Source organism: Rhipicephalus microplus, chromosome 1, assembly GCF_043290135.1.
Source record: "Rhipicephalus microplus isolate Deutch F79 chromosome 1, USDA_Rmic, whole genome shotgun sequence".
Taxonomy (NCBI): domain Eukaryota; kingdom Metazoa; phylum Arthropoda; class Arachnida; order Ixodida; family Ixodidae; genus Rhipicephalus; species Rhipicephalus microplus.
In genome coordinates, this window is record NC_134700.1 from 32,921,155 (window position 1) to 32,942,277 (window position 21,123).

At 45.9% G+C, this 21,123-nt stretch overlaps 1 protein-coding gene across 7 annotated transcripts in view; it reads right to left on the reverse strand.

The window, feature by feature from the left end:
- Window positions 1-21,123, reverse strand: part of Nipped-A (Transcription-associated protein Nipped-A) — a 991,444-nt gene that overhangs the window by 74,415 nt on the left and 895,906 nt on the right. For all 7 annotated transcript variants that reach the window (XM_075869412.1, XM_075869408.1, XM_075869400.1 and 4 more), the window contains 2 exons: window positions 9,465-9,554; window positions 7,605-7,698 (listed from right to left, as the gene is read on the reverse strand). In XM_075869412.1, the coding sequence (XP_075725527.1) occupies window positions 7,605-7,698; window positions 9,465-9,554 (184 nt within the window). The remainder of the gene's footprint in view (window positions 1-7,604; window positions 7,699-9,464; window positions 9,555-21,123) is intronic.

A 21,123-nucleotide genomic window follows, 5' to 3' on the forward strand; every position in this document is an offset into this window, starting at 1 on the left:
TCATGCTTTGGTGCCTCGTCAGTTGAAGACATTTGGTTAAAAGTTGCTAGAGCAGCCTTCTGCATACCTGGAACATCGTTCCTGTTGCTTCTCAATGCGTAGCCATAGTATGAGGTGATCTTCTTTATCTTTTGTTGCATAAGTCTGCCCTCTCCACCAAGTGAGCCACCATGAGCTTTTTTTTTTCTCTACAAGGGTACGTAAGGCAGCTCCCATACGCTTGTGTACATGATTTATGCAGTCCTTTTTGGCCACCTTTATGAAGCCGTACACCTCTTTTTCTGTGAGTGCATGGAATGTCCTGCTCTCGCCGTCCGACAGCATTGTCGTATAACGAAGCTTGTGCTTTTCAAGTGACCGCTCAAACAAGCGTAGTGCTGCCTCCACTTCCATTTGGCCAGCATTACAATCAACATTCTTCTGGCACAGAGGGGCATGCTGAATGAGCCAGGCAGAATGTCCTGCTTCTCCTTCCTTGGGTCCTCTGGTGCAAGCCAGGCAAAAGTTCGATAGCACGATATGGTCTATCACGAGGCCACTATAGATCTCAATAATGCAGCCAACACATATATGCGAGCTATGTCCACGCGTAAGCCAGGTGCCGTCATAAATGACGTCGATGTTTCCGGGGGCTTTGCCGAACTTCGCATAGAGCTCCTTGACGCGAGCAACGCATGCCGCTTCGCATTTGGCAGCAGCCGCACAGCAGGCTTCTTTCATTATATTCATGTGGCTTTGGTAACTCTTGTGGTGAAGCCCTCGATGCGAAATATTCATCCCAACGAAGTCCGACAGAGCTGTTGCCTCCTTGCCGATACTGTTGATGGCCTTCATGGCATGCATATTAAGTTCAAACGGCCTTATTTTGGCGCCGGTTTCGTCGGCTATACGTGGGGACGAAAAACACTCTTCGCGAAAGTCACAACTACCGCACGTGACTATGAGCTTCGAACACAGCCCATACTCTTTCTTGCCCTTTGAAATAGTGACGCTTCTTTCACCGCATTCTGGGCACGCGACAAGTCTAAATGACGAGCGTATCGCCGCCAGATCAACAATAACAAATTCTGTCCCCTTTTCTTAGCCACCATCCACCAGATCAATATCTAGTAACTCGAACTTGCGTTTCGTCGTGCACTGCGATGCGAGTGATGCCTTCATGCCCACTGCATTTCTCGCGCACTGAGCAAACTCGTCCGCCGAATAAAACGCCATGTCAATGCGGTCTAGGATGCTGCTGGAAATGCAAGATGACGATCTGACGACGACACAATCCGATGAGGTGCTGCTGCAAGGCACAGGAGAGTGCACCGCTTCGGACACAAGCGGCCGCGGCTGCGCGCCGTCGTCGGAATGCGCCGCTTCGACGGCATTGGGTGAAATCGGCTGCACGTTGTCGGCTGCTTTCTTCTGGCGGGCGTTCCACGGGCGCCTCCGTTTCTTGCCGTACGCTTGGCGCGTCTTCTTCTTTAGACTAGCGTCTCCAATCATACCGGCAAAAGACGGAAAGTCGGTGCGTCGGTCGCGTAGCACAAGCAGGTACGTGCGGGAAGCAGACGAATAACGTGCGCGAACGGGAACCGGCGGTCGACGAACAATATAAAAAAAGCGCGGGCAACTTTGCCCGCATCAGCCAATGGGAAGCGAGGAACAGGGGGCTCGCCTGCTGCGCGCGCACTCCGGTCAATCAGCGGCCCGGAAGGGGGGCTTCGAAAAAGGGGCGAGGGCAGCCGTTCTGTTTAAGCGACGCTATTTTTAAGGGTGGCAAAATGCGCACAAAGGAATCAGCTTCAAAACAAGCCCGAGATGGCGGCAATCGGCCAATTGCCTCGCCGGCGGCACGCGCTAGAAGTTTGAACGAATTCGACCTGCCATGGGTTGTTTTGTGGCTTCCGTGGCGACTTCACAATCAATTTTAATCCATTTGTTAATCGAATTCAGCGTTCACAATTTGAGGACATGTGCTTATAGGTCTAAAAATTTGAAATATCGCATTTTCTCAAAATCGACTTTTTGGCCATTTTTCACCATTCTAAGACCCGCGTCTCCCCTTAAGTGGAAAACATGCTTATGTTACCTTGACGACATCGTCATATTTTCTTTAACATTCAAACAGCACTCGCAGCGCCTAGATGAAGTTCTGACGTGTCTCACAGCTGCTGGCCTTCAGCTCAACACCAAAAACTGCCACTTTGCAAGCAAAAGTATTAAAGTACTCTGACATCTCGTCAGCAAAGATGGAATTCGGCCTGATCCCGACAAGATTACCGCCGTTCTTCACTTTCCGGTGCCTCAACGTGCCAAAGTGCTACAAAGCTTTCTTGGCCTTGCGTTGTACTTCCGGCACTTTATACGAGACTTCGCCACCATTGCTGCGCCACTTTAACTCTTTTCTTCGGGAGCGTCATACGTATAGTCGGACAAATGCCAAATGGCTTTTGACACCTTGAAACGTGCCCTCACGTCTGAGCCAGTGCTTTGCAATTTTGATAATGCCGCACCCATTCTCCTCCATACTGATGCCAGCGGACACAGACTCGGCACTGTATTTTTGCAACAAACAGAGCTTATGGCGAACGTGTGATCACATACGCTAGTCGCACCCTCACGGCAGCAGAGAAAAACTACACCATGTGGGGGGTGCTGACACCCTCTGTGAAGTTGTTTGCGCCGTGTGGCTCACGTGTCTCGCCCTAAGGCCGCATATCGGGTGACGACTGCCAAGCGATAGATGACGTGTTCGCGTTGAGTACCACTGTTGGTAGAGTGGTAGCGCTGGCGGTGACCCCTGGCGGAAGGCAGGCCTTGGTGGCGGGCGAGAGTTGAGCGAGCCTCTTATGCACGTGGCAGTTGCCGCGAAGGGTTCTTTCTAGCATGGGTCCTCTGTGCACGGCACCGCGGGCCTGCGCATCGGGGGGGCCCACGTGGTAAGTCAAGCGTTGGCGACGCTGCTTTTTGTGTACTCTTGTGTTATGTTGTTTGAGTGTTTGGCAATTGTGTGTAAGGATGTTTTAGCGTGTTGATAACGACTGATGTATCAGTTGGCGGACGATATTGTCGTTGTAAATTAGTTAAATAAATATATGTTGTTGGTTTGTACCGACCGCGTCTGCTGTGTCCGTTCACTCCAAGAGCATGGCGAGGCGCTAGCCTCGTCGAGACCCCACAACCATCACCGAGCAGGAGTGTCTCACTGTTGTCTGGGCCATCCAGAAGTTTCGACCATATCTTCACGGCCGCCACTTTACCGTCGTCACTGACCACCACGCTTTGTGCTGGTTGTCAACGTTGAAGAATTTGTCTGGACGTCTCGGTCGCTAGATACTTCATCTCCAAGAATACGAGTTTGACGTTACCTACAAATCCGGCACGAAACACAACGATGCGATGCCCTTAGCCGCTGTCCTTTACCATCCCCATCAGGCACTTTTGGCCTGTCGCCAACTGTGAGTGAACCCATCAACACGTCGCCGTCAGTTCATTCACTCGCTGCTGTAGACTTTCTTTCTGCCTTTGGCAACGAGGCGTTTGCATTCTACTAACGCAGCAACCCTTACTGTCGCTCTATAATGCAGCGCCTTCAAGGCTTCTCTCTTCCTCCCAACGCCTGCGCCCATCGACAGCTGCGGAACGTCAAGACTGAAAACTCAATCCTTTACCGCTTTTGTCTTCCACCCTGAAGGACAGCAGTGGGTTCCTGTTGCTCCTCATTTCCTAAGGGCGCAGATTTTGGAGGCATTTCACGATGACCCCAAGGCTGGTCATCTCGGTTTCCAAAAAACCCATGAACGCATCCACAGTCGTTTTGCTTGGCCTGGGCTATCTACCTGCGTAGTACGATATGTTGCGTCGTGCTTACTCTGCCAACGCCGCAAGCGACCCACTTCCTCCCCGGCCGGTCTCCTACAACCTCTCCTGTGTCCTGACGCTCCCTTCAATGTCATTAGCATTGACCTCTACGGACCACTACCAATATCAGCTAGCGGCAATCGCTGAATTGTCACAGCAGTTGACCACTTAACACGGTACGCCGAAACAGCTGCACTTCCTTCAGGATCAGCAGAGGACATTGCCACATTTTTTCTGGAGGCAATCTTTCTAAGACATGGTGCACCACGCATCCTACTGAGCGACCGCGGCAAGGTGTTTCTTTCGAAACTACTTGAACAAGTCCTCCACGCATGTAACACGATTCATAAGACGACTTCCAGCTACCATCCCCAGAATAACGGCCTCACAGAGCGCTTTCATCGAACTTTGACAGATATATCTATGTATATCAACGCCGACCACACCAACTAGGATACCATCCTGCCATTCCTGACTTCTTTTGAGTACAATACCGCTATGCAGCGCACCACGGGCTATTCCCCATTCTTTCTCGTCCATGGCCATTAACAGACATCTCCGCTCGACATCTCTTTTTTTGACGTCCCTATGAACTTGTCATTGTCATCGAGTGAGCACCTGATTTCTCGCCTGGCGGATTGTCGCCAACGCGCCCGCCTCAATACAGAGGCAAGCCAACAAGAGTGGAAGACTCGCTCTTGTTGGTCAGTGCTTGCACCTTTTAGGCAACGGAGTTGCACTGTTTTTTATTTATGCCGAAGACAGACTGATGCTAGATAATAGTAATAATAACTGACTTTTCTGTGCCGCTCATGCTGGTGGATCGGGGCAACAAGTGCGAATCATAGACAGGTCATTGCACCCTAACACTGAAGTTTGTGAGTGAATCACACAGTAATATATCACACCTTGCCGAGTTCACTTGACCTGAGAAGCACTGGCACAATAAAAACAAAAAGCATGAAGCCTGCACGCTAGTCGCAGCGGCTGCTACAGCGTACCAACTTTTCCCATAAGAGGTTGCACGCCCGCGGGCGGCGCTAGTGTGCTTGAAAAAAGTCCATTGCTGTGGGCAAAACAGCCTTGCTAAGCCCTTGCGCCCAAGGGCATAGAGATGTGCGCTTGGTAAGTGCGATCTCACATCAGCCTCCCTAGAGAGGCCATGTTTGAGAGTGTCTTGGGCCTATAATCGGCAATGTAAAAGTACCTTTCAAGAAGCTCAGAATGCATGCAATGCTGAAAAATGGTTTTGTGCTAAGAGACAATGCTGGGTGTAAATTACAAGAAAATGATTTTTTTTCTCTCATGCTCAGTTTAGCAACACTCCACAAGCATGTGGAGAGCTTGTCCCCACATTTGTTGCACCAAGGCGGTTTACTACTACTCAACGAAAAATTTTGTGTACAGGTGGCATTCCGTAAAACCCTACTTTACACAATCAACGCACACCAAAGAAACAATGAAGTCACGCCTGCTAAACCCAACGCATTGAATATTTCACAGTGGTTCTTGGAATTAAAGCAATATGGCAATGAATACATTGCTGTCGAAGCATCAAAACATTAACGTAAAGCAAATACAAGCATGTGTGTGTAGCTTATGGGTTACACACCACATGATGATGACTTCATAAATTTAAAGTGGAGGACAACAGCTGCGATGGGTGCAGCCGTTTTGTTTTCAGCGATGCTGTTTGCTTTGCTCACTCTACGCATGAGAGCAGAAGCGTGGGAGACGCCGAGCAGATTACGCGAAGCGAATGAATACATGTCGAGGAGCTAATCGTTCTTCTTATTGGCTAAGAGGCCCTGAAGCTTTGACACTGCTGGAAAGAACTTTTTGAGACAGAGTATGGTTGCTCATTAAGCCTAGCATGCAAGTTAAGCCCAGCACAGTGATGTGATTGGCTGAGGACATTTTAGAACAAGTTCTCGGAGCAGCGAGAAGCATTTTTTTGGAGCAGAAAAAACTGCTTTTCGAGCAACAAAAAGTATATTTTAGAGAACCGGAAAAGGTCCTTGGAGCAGCCATAAGTACATTTCGGAGCAGGGGAAAAAGAGGCAACGCAAACGACCAAAAGCATAAATTAAAGCAGGAATAAGGCTGTCGGACACGATAAAGGGTCATTGCCTAGCGAGAAAACTAAGTTTATGACAACTAGAACAGCCAAATAAAATGTAAATAAAGAGCGTTCTATATCCATAACAATCCATGCATGCACAGCTCAGAATACTCAAAGCATAACAACGTATAGTGCAAGAACAGCTATGAATAAACTTTTCTTATGGTGTCTAGCCACCTGAGTTAAGTACGCTTTGCAATCAAAATGCACGACGAGCACTTGGATGTACACGAGCAGTAGTTGCACCACATTGTGCCAGAGACTGCTCTCAGGGGGCATATAAGCTTAACTTTATAGTAGGCATACTGAAGAATGTTGCACAGCACGATCTAGAGGCCTTTGATTACCCCCTGAAATGTCATACAAACTTTTTGCATAGCAGAGTCTTCATTTGCATGTAGACGGCATTTACAGCACGCAGTGCCAATAGCTAATGCCGCTTGGCTGTGGTGGCTACATTACAGCACACAAAGTGACTAGTGAACGAAAAAAATCCCTTCCCTATGTGTTATCACCAGTCCGCTAACAAATAAGAGACAGTCGACAGCATGCTGAACTTTCAGCAACACAGAAGTACGCAGCGACTACGACTAGGCTGAATATACACTCAAACCTTGATATAACGAATCCGGAACGGAGTAAATAAAAAACAGTCTCGCAATAGATTTAGTCTAAACAATAATCCTTTATAACAAATTTTGGGATATAACAAACTCATTTTCATGTAAGATGAGAGTTTGTTATAATGAGGTTAGAGTGTAATAACAAAAAGCGCATTACTGAAATGGATTGAGTACAGGACACCAGTTTCATTACGAAAAGCTATAGTAGTGTTTGTTGCGACTAAAAATATTTTGGGGAGATAAATGGTACGATGTTGTGTAAAACAGAACTTTAACACAGATATTGCAAGCTTTACTTGAATGTGGGTAACAAGGCACAGGGACATGAAATTGTAGCGAAATGGCGCAATTTGCGCAGGTGGACCGCCACTCGATTCTCGGAATGCCGCAGCTGCTGGTCCTACAAATCTTGCTCATTTGCAGTCTCTGGAAAATAGTGTTTTGCTTATATGGCGATTTACATTACATGTGAACGTTACACCCCAGCACTGTATAAAAAGTGTTTACTTTTATTATTTCTTTGGTGAGCTCTGGCTGTGGTGAGAAAGGTTTTATGGAACGCCATTAGTTTCACAAGTCAGTCAATAGAAGCACGCACCCCTATTGCACTGCATATTATGGTGTGAATTCACTTAGAAGACCAGTGATAATTTCCCTGCTCTTCAGCGTCAATGCATGCTTTGCTTTTATGCCTTGATGACATGCATCTACAGTCTCTAAACCCAGTGGTCACTTCACAAAACGGCAAGTGTGGCAGTGCAACTGCTCCCCCTCTGGATGAATGTTCAGGGTGCGATCATTATGCAGGAATATAAAAGAACAATAAACCAAACTTCAAGTGGGCTATTATTATCACGAGACCCTTGATTTTTTGACAGACATTCATTTAGAACTCTGAAAAACTACATGCATTATTTACAAGCAATACATGCGGCAGCCCTATCCCGAAGCATGACATGCAAGGTATATTCTTGCTGTTACCACTTGGCAGAAAATGCCAGAAAACTTACCTTTGGCATCAGGAATTCGCCAGGTAGAGCCACATCAGCTGTCTGCTGAGAGAAGTTGCTCAAGAAGCGGCACTTCTCCTCGATTAGCAGTGACCTGATACAAGTAAATTAAAACTTGTAAATCTTCAATAATAAGTTTCATAAAGACTCTCTTATGCTGAATGTGTACAGTATGTGCCATTGTGAAAGATACAGTGCAGATGCCCTGCAATAAAGTAATCTGAATACAATACAGGTCCCAAGCACTTCACTGAAGACTGCATAACAGCCATACATTATTATGCATCTTGCACTAAAAGAACAAACGACGTAGTAAACAGTAGTGAAGATGTATGAATGGGCATTCTTTCGTGCATCACTACATAGAAAGAGGCTTGCTAGCTGCTTACTGCAAGTCAATGTAGCATGTTGTACGTTTCATTATTTATTTTTTTCACTTTTAAACCTTTATAAGAAGAAGTCATTAAGGCTAACTAAACGAATTCCCGGAGAAGGCAAGTGGGTTAGGGGGAGACAAGAATAGGTGGGCAGATGAGATTAAGAAGTTTGCGGGTATAAATTGGCAGCAGCAAGCAAAGGACCGAGTTAACTGGTGGAACATGGGGGAGGCCTTTATCCTGCAGTGGACGTAGTCAGGCTGATGATGATGATGATGATGAAGAAGAAGAAAGATCAGAAGCTGCTGCTGAAGAGCTGGTGGGTAGTACTGATTGTTTTTAAAGCGCTCGATTTTTCCCAGCAATCCGTGCAGCTTTGCTTATCTCAAAATTTTCTCTGGCTTTATAACTCTGAGTTAACAAGGTATTACTATAGTGAACTATATGGTGACCCCGCTACTCACCGTAGCGGATGATCACCGAGGGTTCACGCTTAGCGAGCCACAGGGCCGCGACTTCGTCACTTACTCGCGTGTAGCGTACCGCTCCGCGCGCGCTCAACTAATAAGGCGTTTAGCGCGGCGCCGCAAACACACAGTGTTCCAATACAAAACACACAACAATTTCTTGCCTTTGGCGGCACCCCAAACAACAGTACAACGTCCGCTCCCTGGACGTGGGGAGCAAAGGCACCCGCACGCAGACGTTCACAATAAGAGGAAACCGTGAGCACGTCGCAGCTGGCAATGGCGAACTTTGACACGCCGGTCGAGAAAAGGTCCCTCGCGGCTATGCTGCGCACTCTTACGATGGCCACTGGGCCTGGTCGCGAGTGTTAGGGCAAACCTCGTACACGTAGGCCTACGGCAAGTGCGGCTCGGTGTGGTACGACCACTTCAAGCACTAGGCACCCCTGTGGGCTTCGCGTACACTACCGAAGCTAGCACTCAAGTAAACACGCCTGCCGAGGTTCCCAAGGCCACCCCAGGCAGTCTACAATCCAGCAATTCCCAAAGGGGACGCGGACGAAGAAAAACATGAGCTGACCTGGCGCCAACCACGGAGGAGAAAGCCCAGCTCCCTCGGCGCGCACGTAACTCGTGCCACCCGCAGTGGCGCCATCTATCGTCACGTGGTGTTAGCAGAGCAGAAAAGCAAAAGGGTGTGGCCCTATGGCGGAATGCCCGCGAAATGGTCGCGGGCGCGCCTCAGATCCCCACAACTATTGGTTATAACAGAAGCAAATGAAGAATAGTTTTGCAATAAAGTGTTAGGAATATACCTTTGTAACAAACTTTTTTGATATTATTTTCATGTAAAATACAAGTTCATTAAAATTGGATTTGGGTGTACTTGGATGACTCGATGCCATTTTAAAATGCCATTCAGAATTGCAGCATGACTAAGGGAAAGGCAAATTACTGGCGATGCTGGAGCCAAGCAGGATAGCCAGGTGAGCCAATAGCAAAACCATGTCACTTACTTGGGCAACAGCTTTGTCTTGGCTTCCAGGATCTTGATCCACTTCTTTAGCTTGTTGATCAGGTTGTGCAGCTTCATTGCTCCTGGTGCACTGCAAGATATCAGATGTCAACAAACCGACATGAAAGAGGTGTGCAGTGGATCTGTGCCAGAGTGTAGCCAGGGGGTGGTACACCGGGCACGTGCCCCCCTCTTCCCCGAAATTTTTTTCGCCATGGCATAGAGAGTGAAAAATGGCCATTTTATGAGGGTGCCCCTCCTGACATCAAATGGTGCCCCCTCCCTCCCACCCCCGGAAAAAATTTCTGGCTACGTGCTTGATCTGTGCAGATTATCAGTGATGTGCTGGCAACTTCAGATCAGATCAGATGTGGCAAGTAACTGACATCCTATTATGCTTACAACACATTCAGCCATGTTGCCATTAAATTTTACAATTTTGACTAGTTGTTTGATGCCAGCCATTGCCAAGTTATAGGCAAATCGACTCAAGGTTTCCAATCGCCGTATATACAGCGCTTGGGGATTGAAGCACTACATAGAAACTTTAAGCATAATGACTGGTATGTGTGATCACTCAAAATAACTACAGTAAAAGCCCTTTATAAGAGGCATGCTCTGAAAAGCAAGTCTTGTCTCTTATAAGCACGGTACCATTTTCCTATTAACCCGTATCTCACTGTAGGCACATTGGTGTCTCACTCATTTCATTGACAAAAACACACACTAAAGAAATAGCCATCACGACAGACCCTGGAGGTGGATACCCATTTGCTACAATTATGGAATACCAAATGGGGATTATTTTTCACTGGAAAGTGTAGACGAACAACAGAATGCTGAGGACAGGAATGGTGAAAATAATAGCGGAAACAGAAGAAAATGTTATGCAACTTAGCCCAGCATAGTGGTACATTTTCTGCGACTCCCTTGGTAATATGGCCAAAGACATGGCAATACTCAAAGCTATCCTGGACTCCACCACATAAGAGGGACATATCGCCTTGCATTGGTTATTACACATGCACCCAGGCAGCTGAATAGACCGCATCAAGGCCAACAACACCTGTGGAGATCCTGCTCCGACACCTATTAGAAAACAAGAAATTAGAGCGGCCATTGCAACCACCACCCACGACAAAGACCGCATTACGAACACCATGATCAGCCAAAAGCTCATGTACGTGCTAGCAGCTTCATCGATCAACACTTGGAACTAAGTACAGTGCCAGCTATGTGCAAAACCGCAAAATTCTCAGAGAAATCGGGCAGTCCAAAGAAATAGATTCATGATGGTGCTCAAACAGTCGGATCGCCAAGGCCACATCGAAAACATGTTTAATGCCTCCTAGCATATATATCAGGCATTTTGGTGCGTGTCCAGGATCTCGTGAATATGTTCAGTACATGCAGCCAACTACACTTAACTACATGCAGATTGCCGATTGCAAGTATGCATCAAGTGATAAGAGCCGCTGATACCAGTAAAGCATGAAATATATTACAGCTCTTTTGCATAAAGCGTTTGGAAACAATGACATAGAACACAAAGACTGCGGCAGAAGTGTAGTGTATGGCAGTACTTCTAGATGGCGGTACAAGTCATATGGTGTAAAACAGTACTGCCAGTTGGCAGCGCATGATGTACTGCTTTCTATAACAAGGGCTGCTAATAAAACAAGACACCACTTGTCTGCCCGGAGACTCGGCTGATGTGTCGGTACTCGCCGGATCAGCTGAACATGGTGTCAGAAGTGGGCGGAATTTATCTCTGCTAATCCCGTGCTTGTATCCTTGTTGCATGGCTTCGCCGTCGTCCCCGCTGCTATGTCTTGACGACTACCTGTGTAGAGGGCTCCACCAGGATGTCGAATTCATCGGCCTCTCTGTTTCTACCAAGCATGGTTCAGCTGCATCCACTGTCACCATTTGATTTTGATAACTCCAGCTCCTAGCCCACATGGCTGTTGCATAGGCTTGGGCGAATAGTAAATTTTAGGTTCAAAGCGAATTCGAAGCAAATAGAGATTTCGGTTGCATAACTTTGAATAGAATTCGAATACAGTTAAACCTGCTTATAACGAACCTCCATATAGCAAACTCCTCTATATAACGAAGTTTTTCTATTCCCCACTGTTACCCCATAGAAGCACATGCATTTGTGACCTCTATGTAACAAAGAAATAGTGGAAGACATCTATGATATAACAAGTTTTCATCGAGGACAACTAGAAGTTTTCCTCCGAGTTTCGTCATTTTGGTACGAGCATGTATCCTTCACACTTGCCCTGTCGCCGACAAAGCACGAAGTGGTAACGCCGCGCTCATCAACCCAGTGACTTTCACGAGAGAACGAGTGCTCAATGCAGGCAAGTGGGCCTGCGCCACACGAGCGGGCGTTGCTGTCGTTCTTGCTGCCACGGCCGCCCGCATGTGCAGATGTGCCCTTCCCTTTTCTTCAAAGCAAAAACAAAGAAAGAAAACTACTTTCGCGTTGTCAGTGCCATGCTTTTATTGAGCGTTACATATGTGGGGCCGCGCTGCATATGGAGAACACTTTGCTAAAGAATTTTCCGTGGTATCCACGTCGTTGTTCGCTCTTCATTTTCGACGAAACGCGCACATGTGTGGCTTCACTTCCCGTGCATGGTGTGGCTCCTTACGACGTTCAGCTCTTTCTTTTTACAGATGAGTCAACAATTCCGAGGCGATGTAAGATTAGGCGCTGATGCATGCTCTTAGAGGCTACAGTGACTACACATCTACGAAGGTAGACGTCGACGCGTAACGTGTTTCCTGTCATGCGTCGAGTCGCGAGTTCGCAGGACCATAGCCTTCGCAATTAGCTGACTAGCTCTAGCAACAACATGACGGCACTTTGAAATGCAATGCGATGAATGCGATAGCAACAAATTGTAACGTTCTATAAAGTAAGGCTGGCAGCAAACTCTTTTGGTTTGGATAACATGGAACTTTTACAAAACCTTGGTGTAAGCAAATACGGCCACTCCAGAGAGAAGTGCTCTTTTCACAGTCTCTTCGCATTGAAAGAGCGCTGATGCTTGCCTAGATAGCGCACGCGCCAGTGATCGCGACCTCGCCCTTGAAATCAAAGATCACTGTTACTACTGGGGTGAACCCCCTATTTTTTCTTGCTCGTTCAAGACGGGTGGTTTCCTTTCTGTTTAAGTATTATTCGACAGCACTTCTAACACTTGGAGAGATTTTATTGTATGCGCCCTCCAGGCGATAAGAGATGAGCTGCCTCATTTGATCTCTGCTTCAGCAGCACTCACATGCTTCTACCCACTCGTGAAAGTTACGGTGCGCAGGGGCACATTATCGATTAAGACAAAACATGGCGGCAGCTACGAAAACACGCCGAAGTGTCCAAAAAATTGCTATTTCAATTATAATGCAGTTTCTTTACGGCTCAATAAGTGTTTTGGGTTAGCTATGTCTTCAGCTCCCCTTTTGCTTAATTTGAGCATTTATTTTTCTACTTTTCGTACCGAACCTGCATATAATGAAGAGCGCACTACGCCATTTGCAGTCACTGTGAACAAGGCTCCCATGTGGGGAGCCGAAATGTCTTTTCAAGTTTTGTGTATTTCACCTTGGTCGGCGTTTTTGTTATTTTTCAATATAATGAAATTGTCTTTATAACGAATTTTTCCAGAACTTTGCCAATTTTGTTATATCCAGGTTTAAATGTATATAAAGAAAAATGGGCATCTTTATCATGACCTAACTAACCTGTACAATATTCGTTAAAAATTGAAATATGGCCTCTATGCAAATGCCTTTTTTTTCCGTTCAAAAGAAGTCGAAACAACTTCGAGTAGTAGCAGAATTTGACTTTCGGTAGGATGCGAGTGATAACCAAGAAATTATGTTGCATTTCAAAATTTATTATACTTAGAGCATATAAGTCGCCACAACAAACTTTTATCCTTAAAAAATCATGAATTGATTTGAGGGTATTACGTTCATTTAAGAAGTCTTGCAAAACTTTTTTATATAGCCATGGAATGGATTCACTAACGAAGCTCATTGTCTCAATAATTCACCATCGCAAGAATATTTAGAATCAGTTCAGTACGAGCGGAGTTGCAATGATTTTTCTGACGGATGTGATGCGGCCTTGAGAGGAGACAGGGCTCTTGGGACCGAAAAATTAGCCCAAAAATCGAATTTTCAAAAATGTTATTTTCCTATTCCTTCTACCATGAGGCACCTGTTTGCAAGTTCTCGTTTCAAAATCTCGCGTATTAGCGGCGTAACAGTAAATCAAAGGTGCGTTGGCATACCCCCAGCCCTTTAAATTGTGGACAAATCGGGCTAATTTCGGCTGCCTGCACTTCTTGAACGGCCCGCTCCTACACGGCAGTTTTGGTATCGTTGAAAAGCTCTCGTGTTTTGCACTAAGCTTGCCACTTGTTCATATAAAAAGGAAAAAAAAGTAAGCTTAGCAAATTGTCATTGGCCACTTCCGATCATGTGGCTGAAATGGCTTTTGATTGGCTTAGGGTGCTGCATTTGAAAACCTGGCTAGCTAATGCGTCATTTTAGCTTAGGTTACAATCTTATGACGAACACGTCTGGAGGACCGAGAAAGTTCCACTCGATGTATCAGATCAGCCGAAGGCGAGCTGAAATGAGAAAAAAAAAAACATGCGAACGACACGACATCTTGAGTTTCCACAAGCGAGCGTCGTTGCTTCGGCACCCGATAACGGCGATGGAAGTGATTGCGGTCCGCACCACAAAGGAACGGTATCGCGCTGCTCTGCAACCGATGATCAAGCGACTCGCGGTACCAGGGCATCCGACTACACTGGCGCAGGTGATAGCGGTCCGCGAGATAAGGGCATGCCGTCGTCCGGCTTTTCAAGCAATCAGCAAGCAACCTGCGACGATGCAACTCACAGCAATCCTTCCGAGAACGACAGCATTCTTCACGCCGACTACAGCCTTAAGCGAGTTGACACTGAAGCTGTCACGAGTAGCGACACAGACCAAGTGAGGGCTCGTGAGCAGCTCATGCCTGAATGACTAGAGTCGACACTGGCGACAGCGCGAAAGATTGTGGTTTTTACCGATGCAAGCAACGCGTCATATCGGCCTCTGCCACGAACACTGCAGCTTTGTATTTGATGGTCGACTTGGAGATCCTGAATGGGCTGCTCGCTGATTCTCTATGATGCAAAGCGTGGTGCAAAGTATGCCGCGGGTGTGCGAAACTAGTCATGGTTGACCGCGCCATAGTCCTTAAATACTTTTTCTGGTCAGGAAACTTCGCTGTCACGCTATGGGCGAGCTTCATATGTCGCCCAAAGGTGCCGCGCCGCGGCGCCACTGCAGCGTAGAGGCCACATTTCGCCGGGTTTTCCGTGTTCTAGAGACCGCACATGCAGCTGGCGTGAGCGGAAAGTCTGCACGGGTACTTTGTGTTTGTGATTTCTTTCTAGATGAAAGCCCACTTCTAGTATTGTACATTCGAAGCGGCGCTTTCGCGCGACGATGCCTTTCAGGTGCTGTGTACGGGGTGCCGTTCCGGTTACAATGGCACTAGCGAAAAGGTATCACTGTTTTGCATGCCGAGCGTTCGTGAGCAGTTCGAGCACTGGAAGCGAGCCATCCTGCTGCAAAAAACGGACGACTTCAGATTCGATTCGAAGCATGTGCGTGTGTGCGCGAAGCACTTTGACTTATCGGACATCATTCGTACGGATGATTTTGTAACAAACGGTGACGCCGTGTCGTTGCCGAAGGACAAGCCGCGCCTCAGGCCTAACGCCATTCCCCGTGTTTTCCACGGCCTACCAGCATACTTCACGATGTCGAAGCCCCGACCACGGACAGTTCGACCGCCACGGAAGCAGCCTAGGGAGCCGTCGCGTGAAAGGGAAGCAGTCGAAGTCGAAGTTCCTGTGCTGCCTACGAGCACGTTGGGTACTGCACCGGCAGACGACGGTACATAATCTGCGCGTTTGTGCTAAGGCGGCTGTTTGCATTCCTTGTGCGTGCGATTTACTTTGCGTGGCGTGTATACACGGTGTTTGGTGTGAAGTATGTACATACTGTTGCTGTTTTCAACATTTTCACAGATGCAGCAGCTTGTAATATTACCAGCAGCGAACAGAGTTGTGACTGCGCCTGCCAAACGAATAACGAACACCGCTGTTGCTGCGCAGCGGAAAAGGCAACTCTGCGGTGTCAGCTTCGGGCCGTCAAACAGCAGCTTGCACGGTGCCAAACAATGCTCGCGAAGTTGAGGGTGCAGGCTGGCAAACAAAAAATGCTGGAGCAGAGCCTTCGGAAGCTTACCGATCGCGGGAGGCTTGTCCTAGATCAATGTTTGATGAAAGGAAACGCGAAGTCTGCTAAAGCTGTGCGGTAAGGAATTGATCCAAATATTTAAATATAGTGTGCCTTTATACGCCTTGAAGGTTGTTAGCCATTCCCCAAAGGGGCGACCCTTTTACTGCCTATATTGTAAATTATACCAGTGCCTCTTCTATTTGTTTGCTTACTTGAAATTGTACCCTATATTAGGACGTTATTGGTCTGACACCTACGCACTCTAACACCTATCTGTGTTCATAACAAGGATCACAACAAAACTGCTTTGCTCAGCACTGAAAGCAACAAATTCCTCGTGGCTGGACCAATTGGTTGATGAATTTTTGTAATTCTTGCACGTTTGGCAGCCTGTTTATAAGCGTGTGATCTATGCACATACCTGTGAGTGTGTATATACTCTGGCATTGTGGCATTTCAGCGATTTTCACTATATGCAAGGTGTCTTTACATTAATAGCCAAGCTGCATGGTTCAGTAAGCATGAAAAGCACTATGATGATAAGGCTGTATGCTTCCTAACACATTTCAACATGTTTTTAATGCAAAACAATTTTGCGCACCTTTTCCCATCAGGTACAAAGATTGGCAGTATGACTGCCTTCTTTTGAAGATTAAGTCGACTGCAGTGTACACATTTCTTCATGAGAATGACTACCTGCCTTTGCCAAATGTGCGCACATTGTACACCTACATGAAAAACCTTAAAGCGGACTTCGGGTTTGATTCAGACTTATTTTTTGTGCTAAAGAAAAAGCTGCTTGCTTGCCCCGAGAGGGAACGACGAGGTTTGTAACCAGTGTCTCCATCACTTCATCATGCTTTCCTTATGTTCCTTCAACAAGTTGATTTCATTTTTTTTCTCTTCTATAGGAGTGTTAATGTTCGACGAAATGAGTGTACGAAAAAGCCTGCACCTAAGAGAGTCTGACATAAAACTCGTGGGAAAAGTGGATTTTGGGGAGCACACCAGACCATCAGATAACGAGCGAGATGCTGACGACGTGCTAGTTTTCCTATTCCAACCTTTCCTTGCCGGTTGGTCTCAGACAGTAGGCACATTCTGTACTTCAAGTGCTGCTCCAGGTTCAATCATTGCAAAACTGCTGCTGCAGTGCATTGAGAACTTGTTCAATTCTGGAGCTGTTGTGGACGCAGTGACATGTGACAACTCAACAAGCAACCGGTCAGCTTTGAGATCATTGGGTAGGGCAATTACTAAAGTGCATATTTGTATCTAGAGTATGCATGATAAAATAAACTGCCTAACCTCATATTATGTATCATTTTTAGACATATGCGGTGAAATGGGAAACACAAGAACATCATTTGAACATTCATGTGACCCTTTCAGAGTGATCTATTCAGTGATAGACCCACCCCACATATTCAAGTGTATACGAAGCAATCTACAGAAAGTTGAGAAGTTTTTGGTAAGCTAGAAATGAGTTTTGCCTGTCTGAAATGAACTTTCAATGACTTATTAGTACTAATGAAATTTCTGTGCAGCTCCCACAGGGACAAGAAGTGTACCACTCCGATTATGCAGATCTTCTTGAATATGAAGAGGAACAGGGCGGTCTTCGTGCTGTGCAAAAGCTTACAAAGGCACATGTATCACCAAATGCTTTTCAGAAATTGAGTGTGAAGCTTGCAGTTCAGGTAAGAAACATTAAAATTTTGTTCAGCTGAGAATGATTTTAATAATGGTATTTTAGCTAAGAACAATTTCATCAGAAGAGCATTTCCATATTTCAGCTATTCAGTGAATCCACTGCTGCAGCAATGGAATTTCACAGTACACAGGATGGCTGCAAGAAACTCCACAATTCCTCGGCAACATCGCAGTTCAAAAGACGAATGAACAGCCTTTTTGACTGCCTGAATTCTCGAAGGCTAGAGCACGTACAATATAAAGAAGTCGAGCATATTGCTGTAAGAAATCAGTTCTTTTCATTTAGTAAGCATTTTGTTCTCGAGGCTGAAATGTGATCTATTTGCAGACACGGAAAGAAAACTTGATGTGGCTGGATAGCTGCTGCAAGTATCTGGATGAGCTGCCAAAGCAGAGAAGAAGCTGCTTCCTAAGCAAACCTATGTGCGAAGCTTTGCACATAACTCTCCTCAGCACCACTTCTCTTGTTGAAAGCCTGCTTTCATATGGTTTTCGTTACGTGCTGGTTGGAAACTTCGGGCAGGATTTATTGGAGGTAAATAACTGTTTTTTCACAAGTTTTCACTGATAACACATGCCATTTCTTCCAGAGATTCTTCGGCATATTGAGACATGTTGCTGGTGATGGAGGGCAGCCGACGGTGCAGCAGTTTCCGTTTATATACAGAATGCTCTCCGTTAACAACCTGGTACAACCACCTGAACAAGCGTCAGTGGCTGGAGATAAGCCACAGTTGCTGCTCAAGCTCCAGGACATTTTCAACCGAGCAAAAGCACCCATAAATCATGTGAGCAAAGCTTTGTTAACAAAATAGTTGTTGGGCGATACATGAGTGCATAATTGTTACCAATTATGGGCACCCAAAATTGCTTTAATTGAAATATAAAAAAACTCAGGCATGTCAAACAATATTGCCCTACCTATAGAGCACTAAATGTGCATTTCTCTCATTGGTTCACTGTTTACTTTTTTAACGAAATTGCCGTTTACATTACAGGCAGACTCTCTGGCAGTCCTCCCAGAAGATGTCCTAATGGAGCCTGACAACAGTGTGGAAGAAGCTTCGGATTGGTGTTCCAAAGAATCGCCAGAAGAGCACATTCTGGAATATCTCGCAGGCTACGTGGTGAAAAAGTTTTCTTCTCTGAAATGCTCCGGCTGTGTCGCAACGCTAAAGTCTGAACGAGTGCCAGCTGGCCTAATACTTCAAAGATCCAAAGGTCACCTTCAAGTGCCCTTTAACCAGCTGCTTACGCTCCTGAAAATTGTGAAACATCACCTGGAACTCTTCACAATTAAAAAAGTGGCATGTGCCAATGCATACATGAGCATTCTTGAGGGCGTTTTGCTGGACGGCCACACGGCTTCGGCAGCAGTTGGTTGCACACTACATTTCATTAGCATCACTGCTGAGATCATTTCTTTTTTTTCTTAGGACTCGCCTGCATTTCTTTACTAGAAAAAAAAAAAATAAGCGCACACGAGCATTAGTGCGAACAACCTGTCCAGCAAGCGGGGACAAAAAATCTGCTTGTACGAAGCAGCAGGCACATGTCGGCCCTGCACTGCCTATGTAACTTGTTTTTGCTTGAATATTGCAAATAAAATCACCCCCAAGCACAAACAAAAAAAACTCGGCTTTGCTGGTAACCTCGACTACATTCTCTGTGTGTGATTACTTATAAACAGCAGATTATTTGCATAACCACTTAGTTTCAGTTCGTGCATATGCATCTTGTATGCTGACATCAAAAGCTATTGACAATTTTAATCTTTTCTTAAGTATGCTACTGCAGCTCTGTGCTGCTTGCGAAAAAGGCCATCCCACGGAAATGACTTCATTTTCTAAGCAAAGTAGGTTTCCATCCGTGATAAATCGGCCGTTCGTAACCATAGGCTGCAGGAAAAAAAAGAAACAGGGTATAAGACTTCTGTGTCAATACTCCTTTACCATTGCTGTTGTGCTTTACACTACCCCAGTGCTGAGTGAAGGCAAAAATTAGATGTTAATTCTCAAGCATCTGCACAGCCTCATTTCCTTCAAAAATAAATAAACGAATAAATAAGCTCGTGATTACAATCCTATAATGCGTCTTCGTTCACCAAGAAAATATGATACTGTATGCAATCCCGCGTCAATCTTTGTCACCCTGATCGAGCGAGTTGGAAAGAAAAATACTTTATTTCTCCTGTAACATTACATTAAGGTGGCAAGAGCAAAAGGCACCACAGCCTGCTCCGAATGAGTTAGAGATAAAAAAAGCGCACTGCTGACACAGGGGCATTAATATGCCCTTGTGTCACTCTGATTCACGAGGTTTTCATCGGGGACATTGACAGAAAAAAATTGCGTGAGAAAACTTTGTCACACACTTGGACTGATACACACGAAAGTTAGCAAAGCTTGCGAGGCCTGAATACGACAAAAGTTGCTGTCAAGCAAGCGTTTCATTGAGGGCTACAAGTCGTCAACCTATCTGTTTCAAACGGCGTGCCGTCAAGTGCAAGCTCACGTCCTAGACAAGCTTATGTTGAGTAAAATTAGAGCCCGTCACCACTGCTGCAACGACTCGCGTGCAGTCGGAGTTCCGAAAATAACAGTGCACAACATTAAGCTCAGGTTTCATTTACTGACAGCGCTGCTGATGTCTTATCCTCTGAGCGTATCACAGTTGCGTCAAATGTTTTTATTTGAGGCCTGTTGGGCCAACAAACACGGAATTCACAGTAGGAATAGGTCCGCGCGCGTCGTCTGCTGGCACACTGAGCCGCCAGCTGACTGAGATTGTTTACTTTTCTGTATGCGTCTTGTCTTCGGTAAGCAAACATTCTCATAAGTTCAAGTTTAGTTAGTATGTTAGCATAGTTTCAGCGAGAAATTATAATGTAAATAATGTCCTGAAGGAGCCGGACTTTCGGCCGCGACGTACCCGAGAAGAAAAAAAAAAATGCAAGCGTAGCCTGCGGCGGCCGCTCAGCGAGATGGCCTTTCTTTGACTGTAGCGCCCCTAGCGGCCGGCGGTAGCTCTATATTAAACTGAGGTGGCAGTTTCGTGACCAAAAAAAAGAAATTTAAGGACTATGACCGCGCCAACGGCCTAGCTAAGAAACTAATATTAAAGTGCGACTGTTGTGGCGAAGTGACGACGGCACGGAAGTTGCACAAAGTCGATAATAAAAAGTCGTTCGATGCATTTGAGATAAACGTTTTATCCATGCGTGTAATGCTCTGTAGTGGGAACGGCCAGACATTTGTGAACAATATTTTTGCGATGATGGGACTGTCGCGATGGGGGCTGCACAATAAAACGTACCAACGGCAACTTTTGTTTACCTGGTTCCCCAATGTTGCATTTCTGATGGTGTCATATTGGAGCAACAATATCTCCGATTCCTCGCAACTAGTCTCAATAACTCTTTGTCAGAAAGGTGGTGAATTGCTAAGTGCAGTAGGACTAGTATAAAATTACATATCAATAAAGAACATCTATAAAAATAATTTTTCAGAGTTATTATTGGGCTTTACAAATAAATTGTCAGATGCCCTAATTTTATTCGAGATTGTTGTACAAGATTTGTTGCCTTATTGAACCCATATATCATCCTCGATCACCGCAGTGTT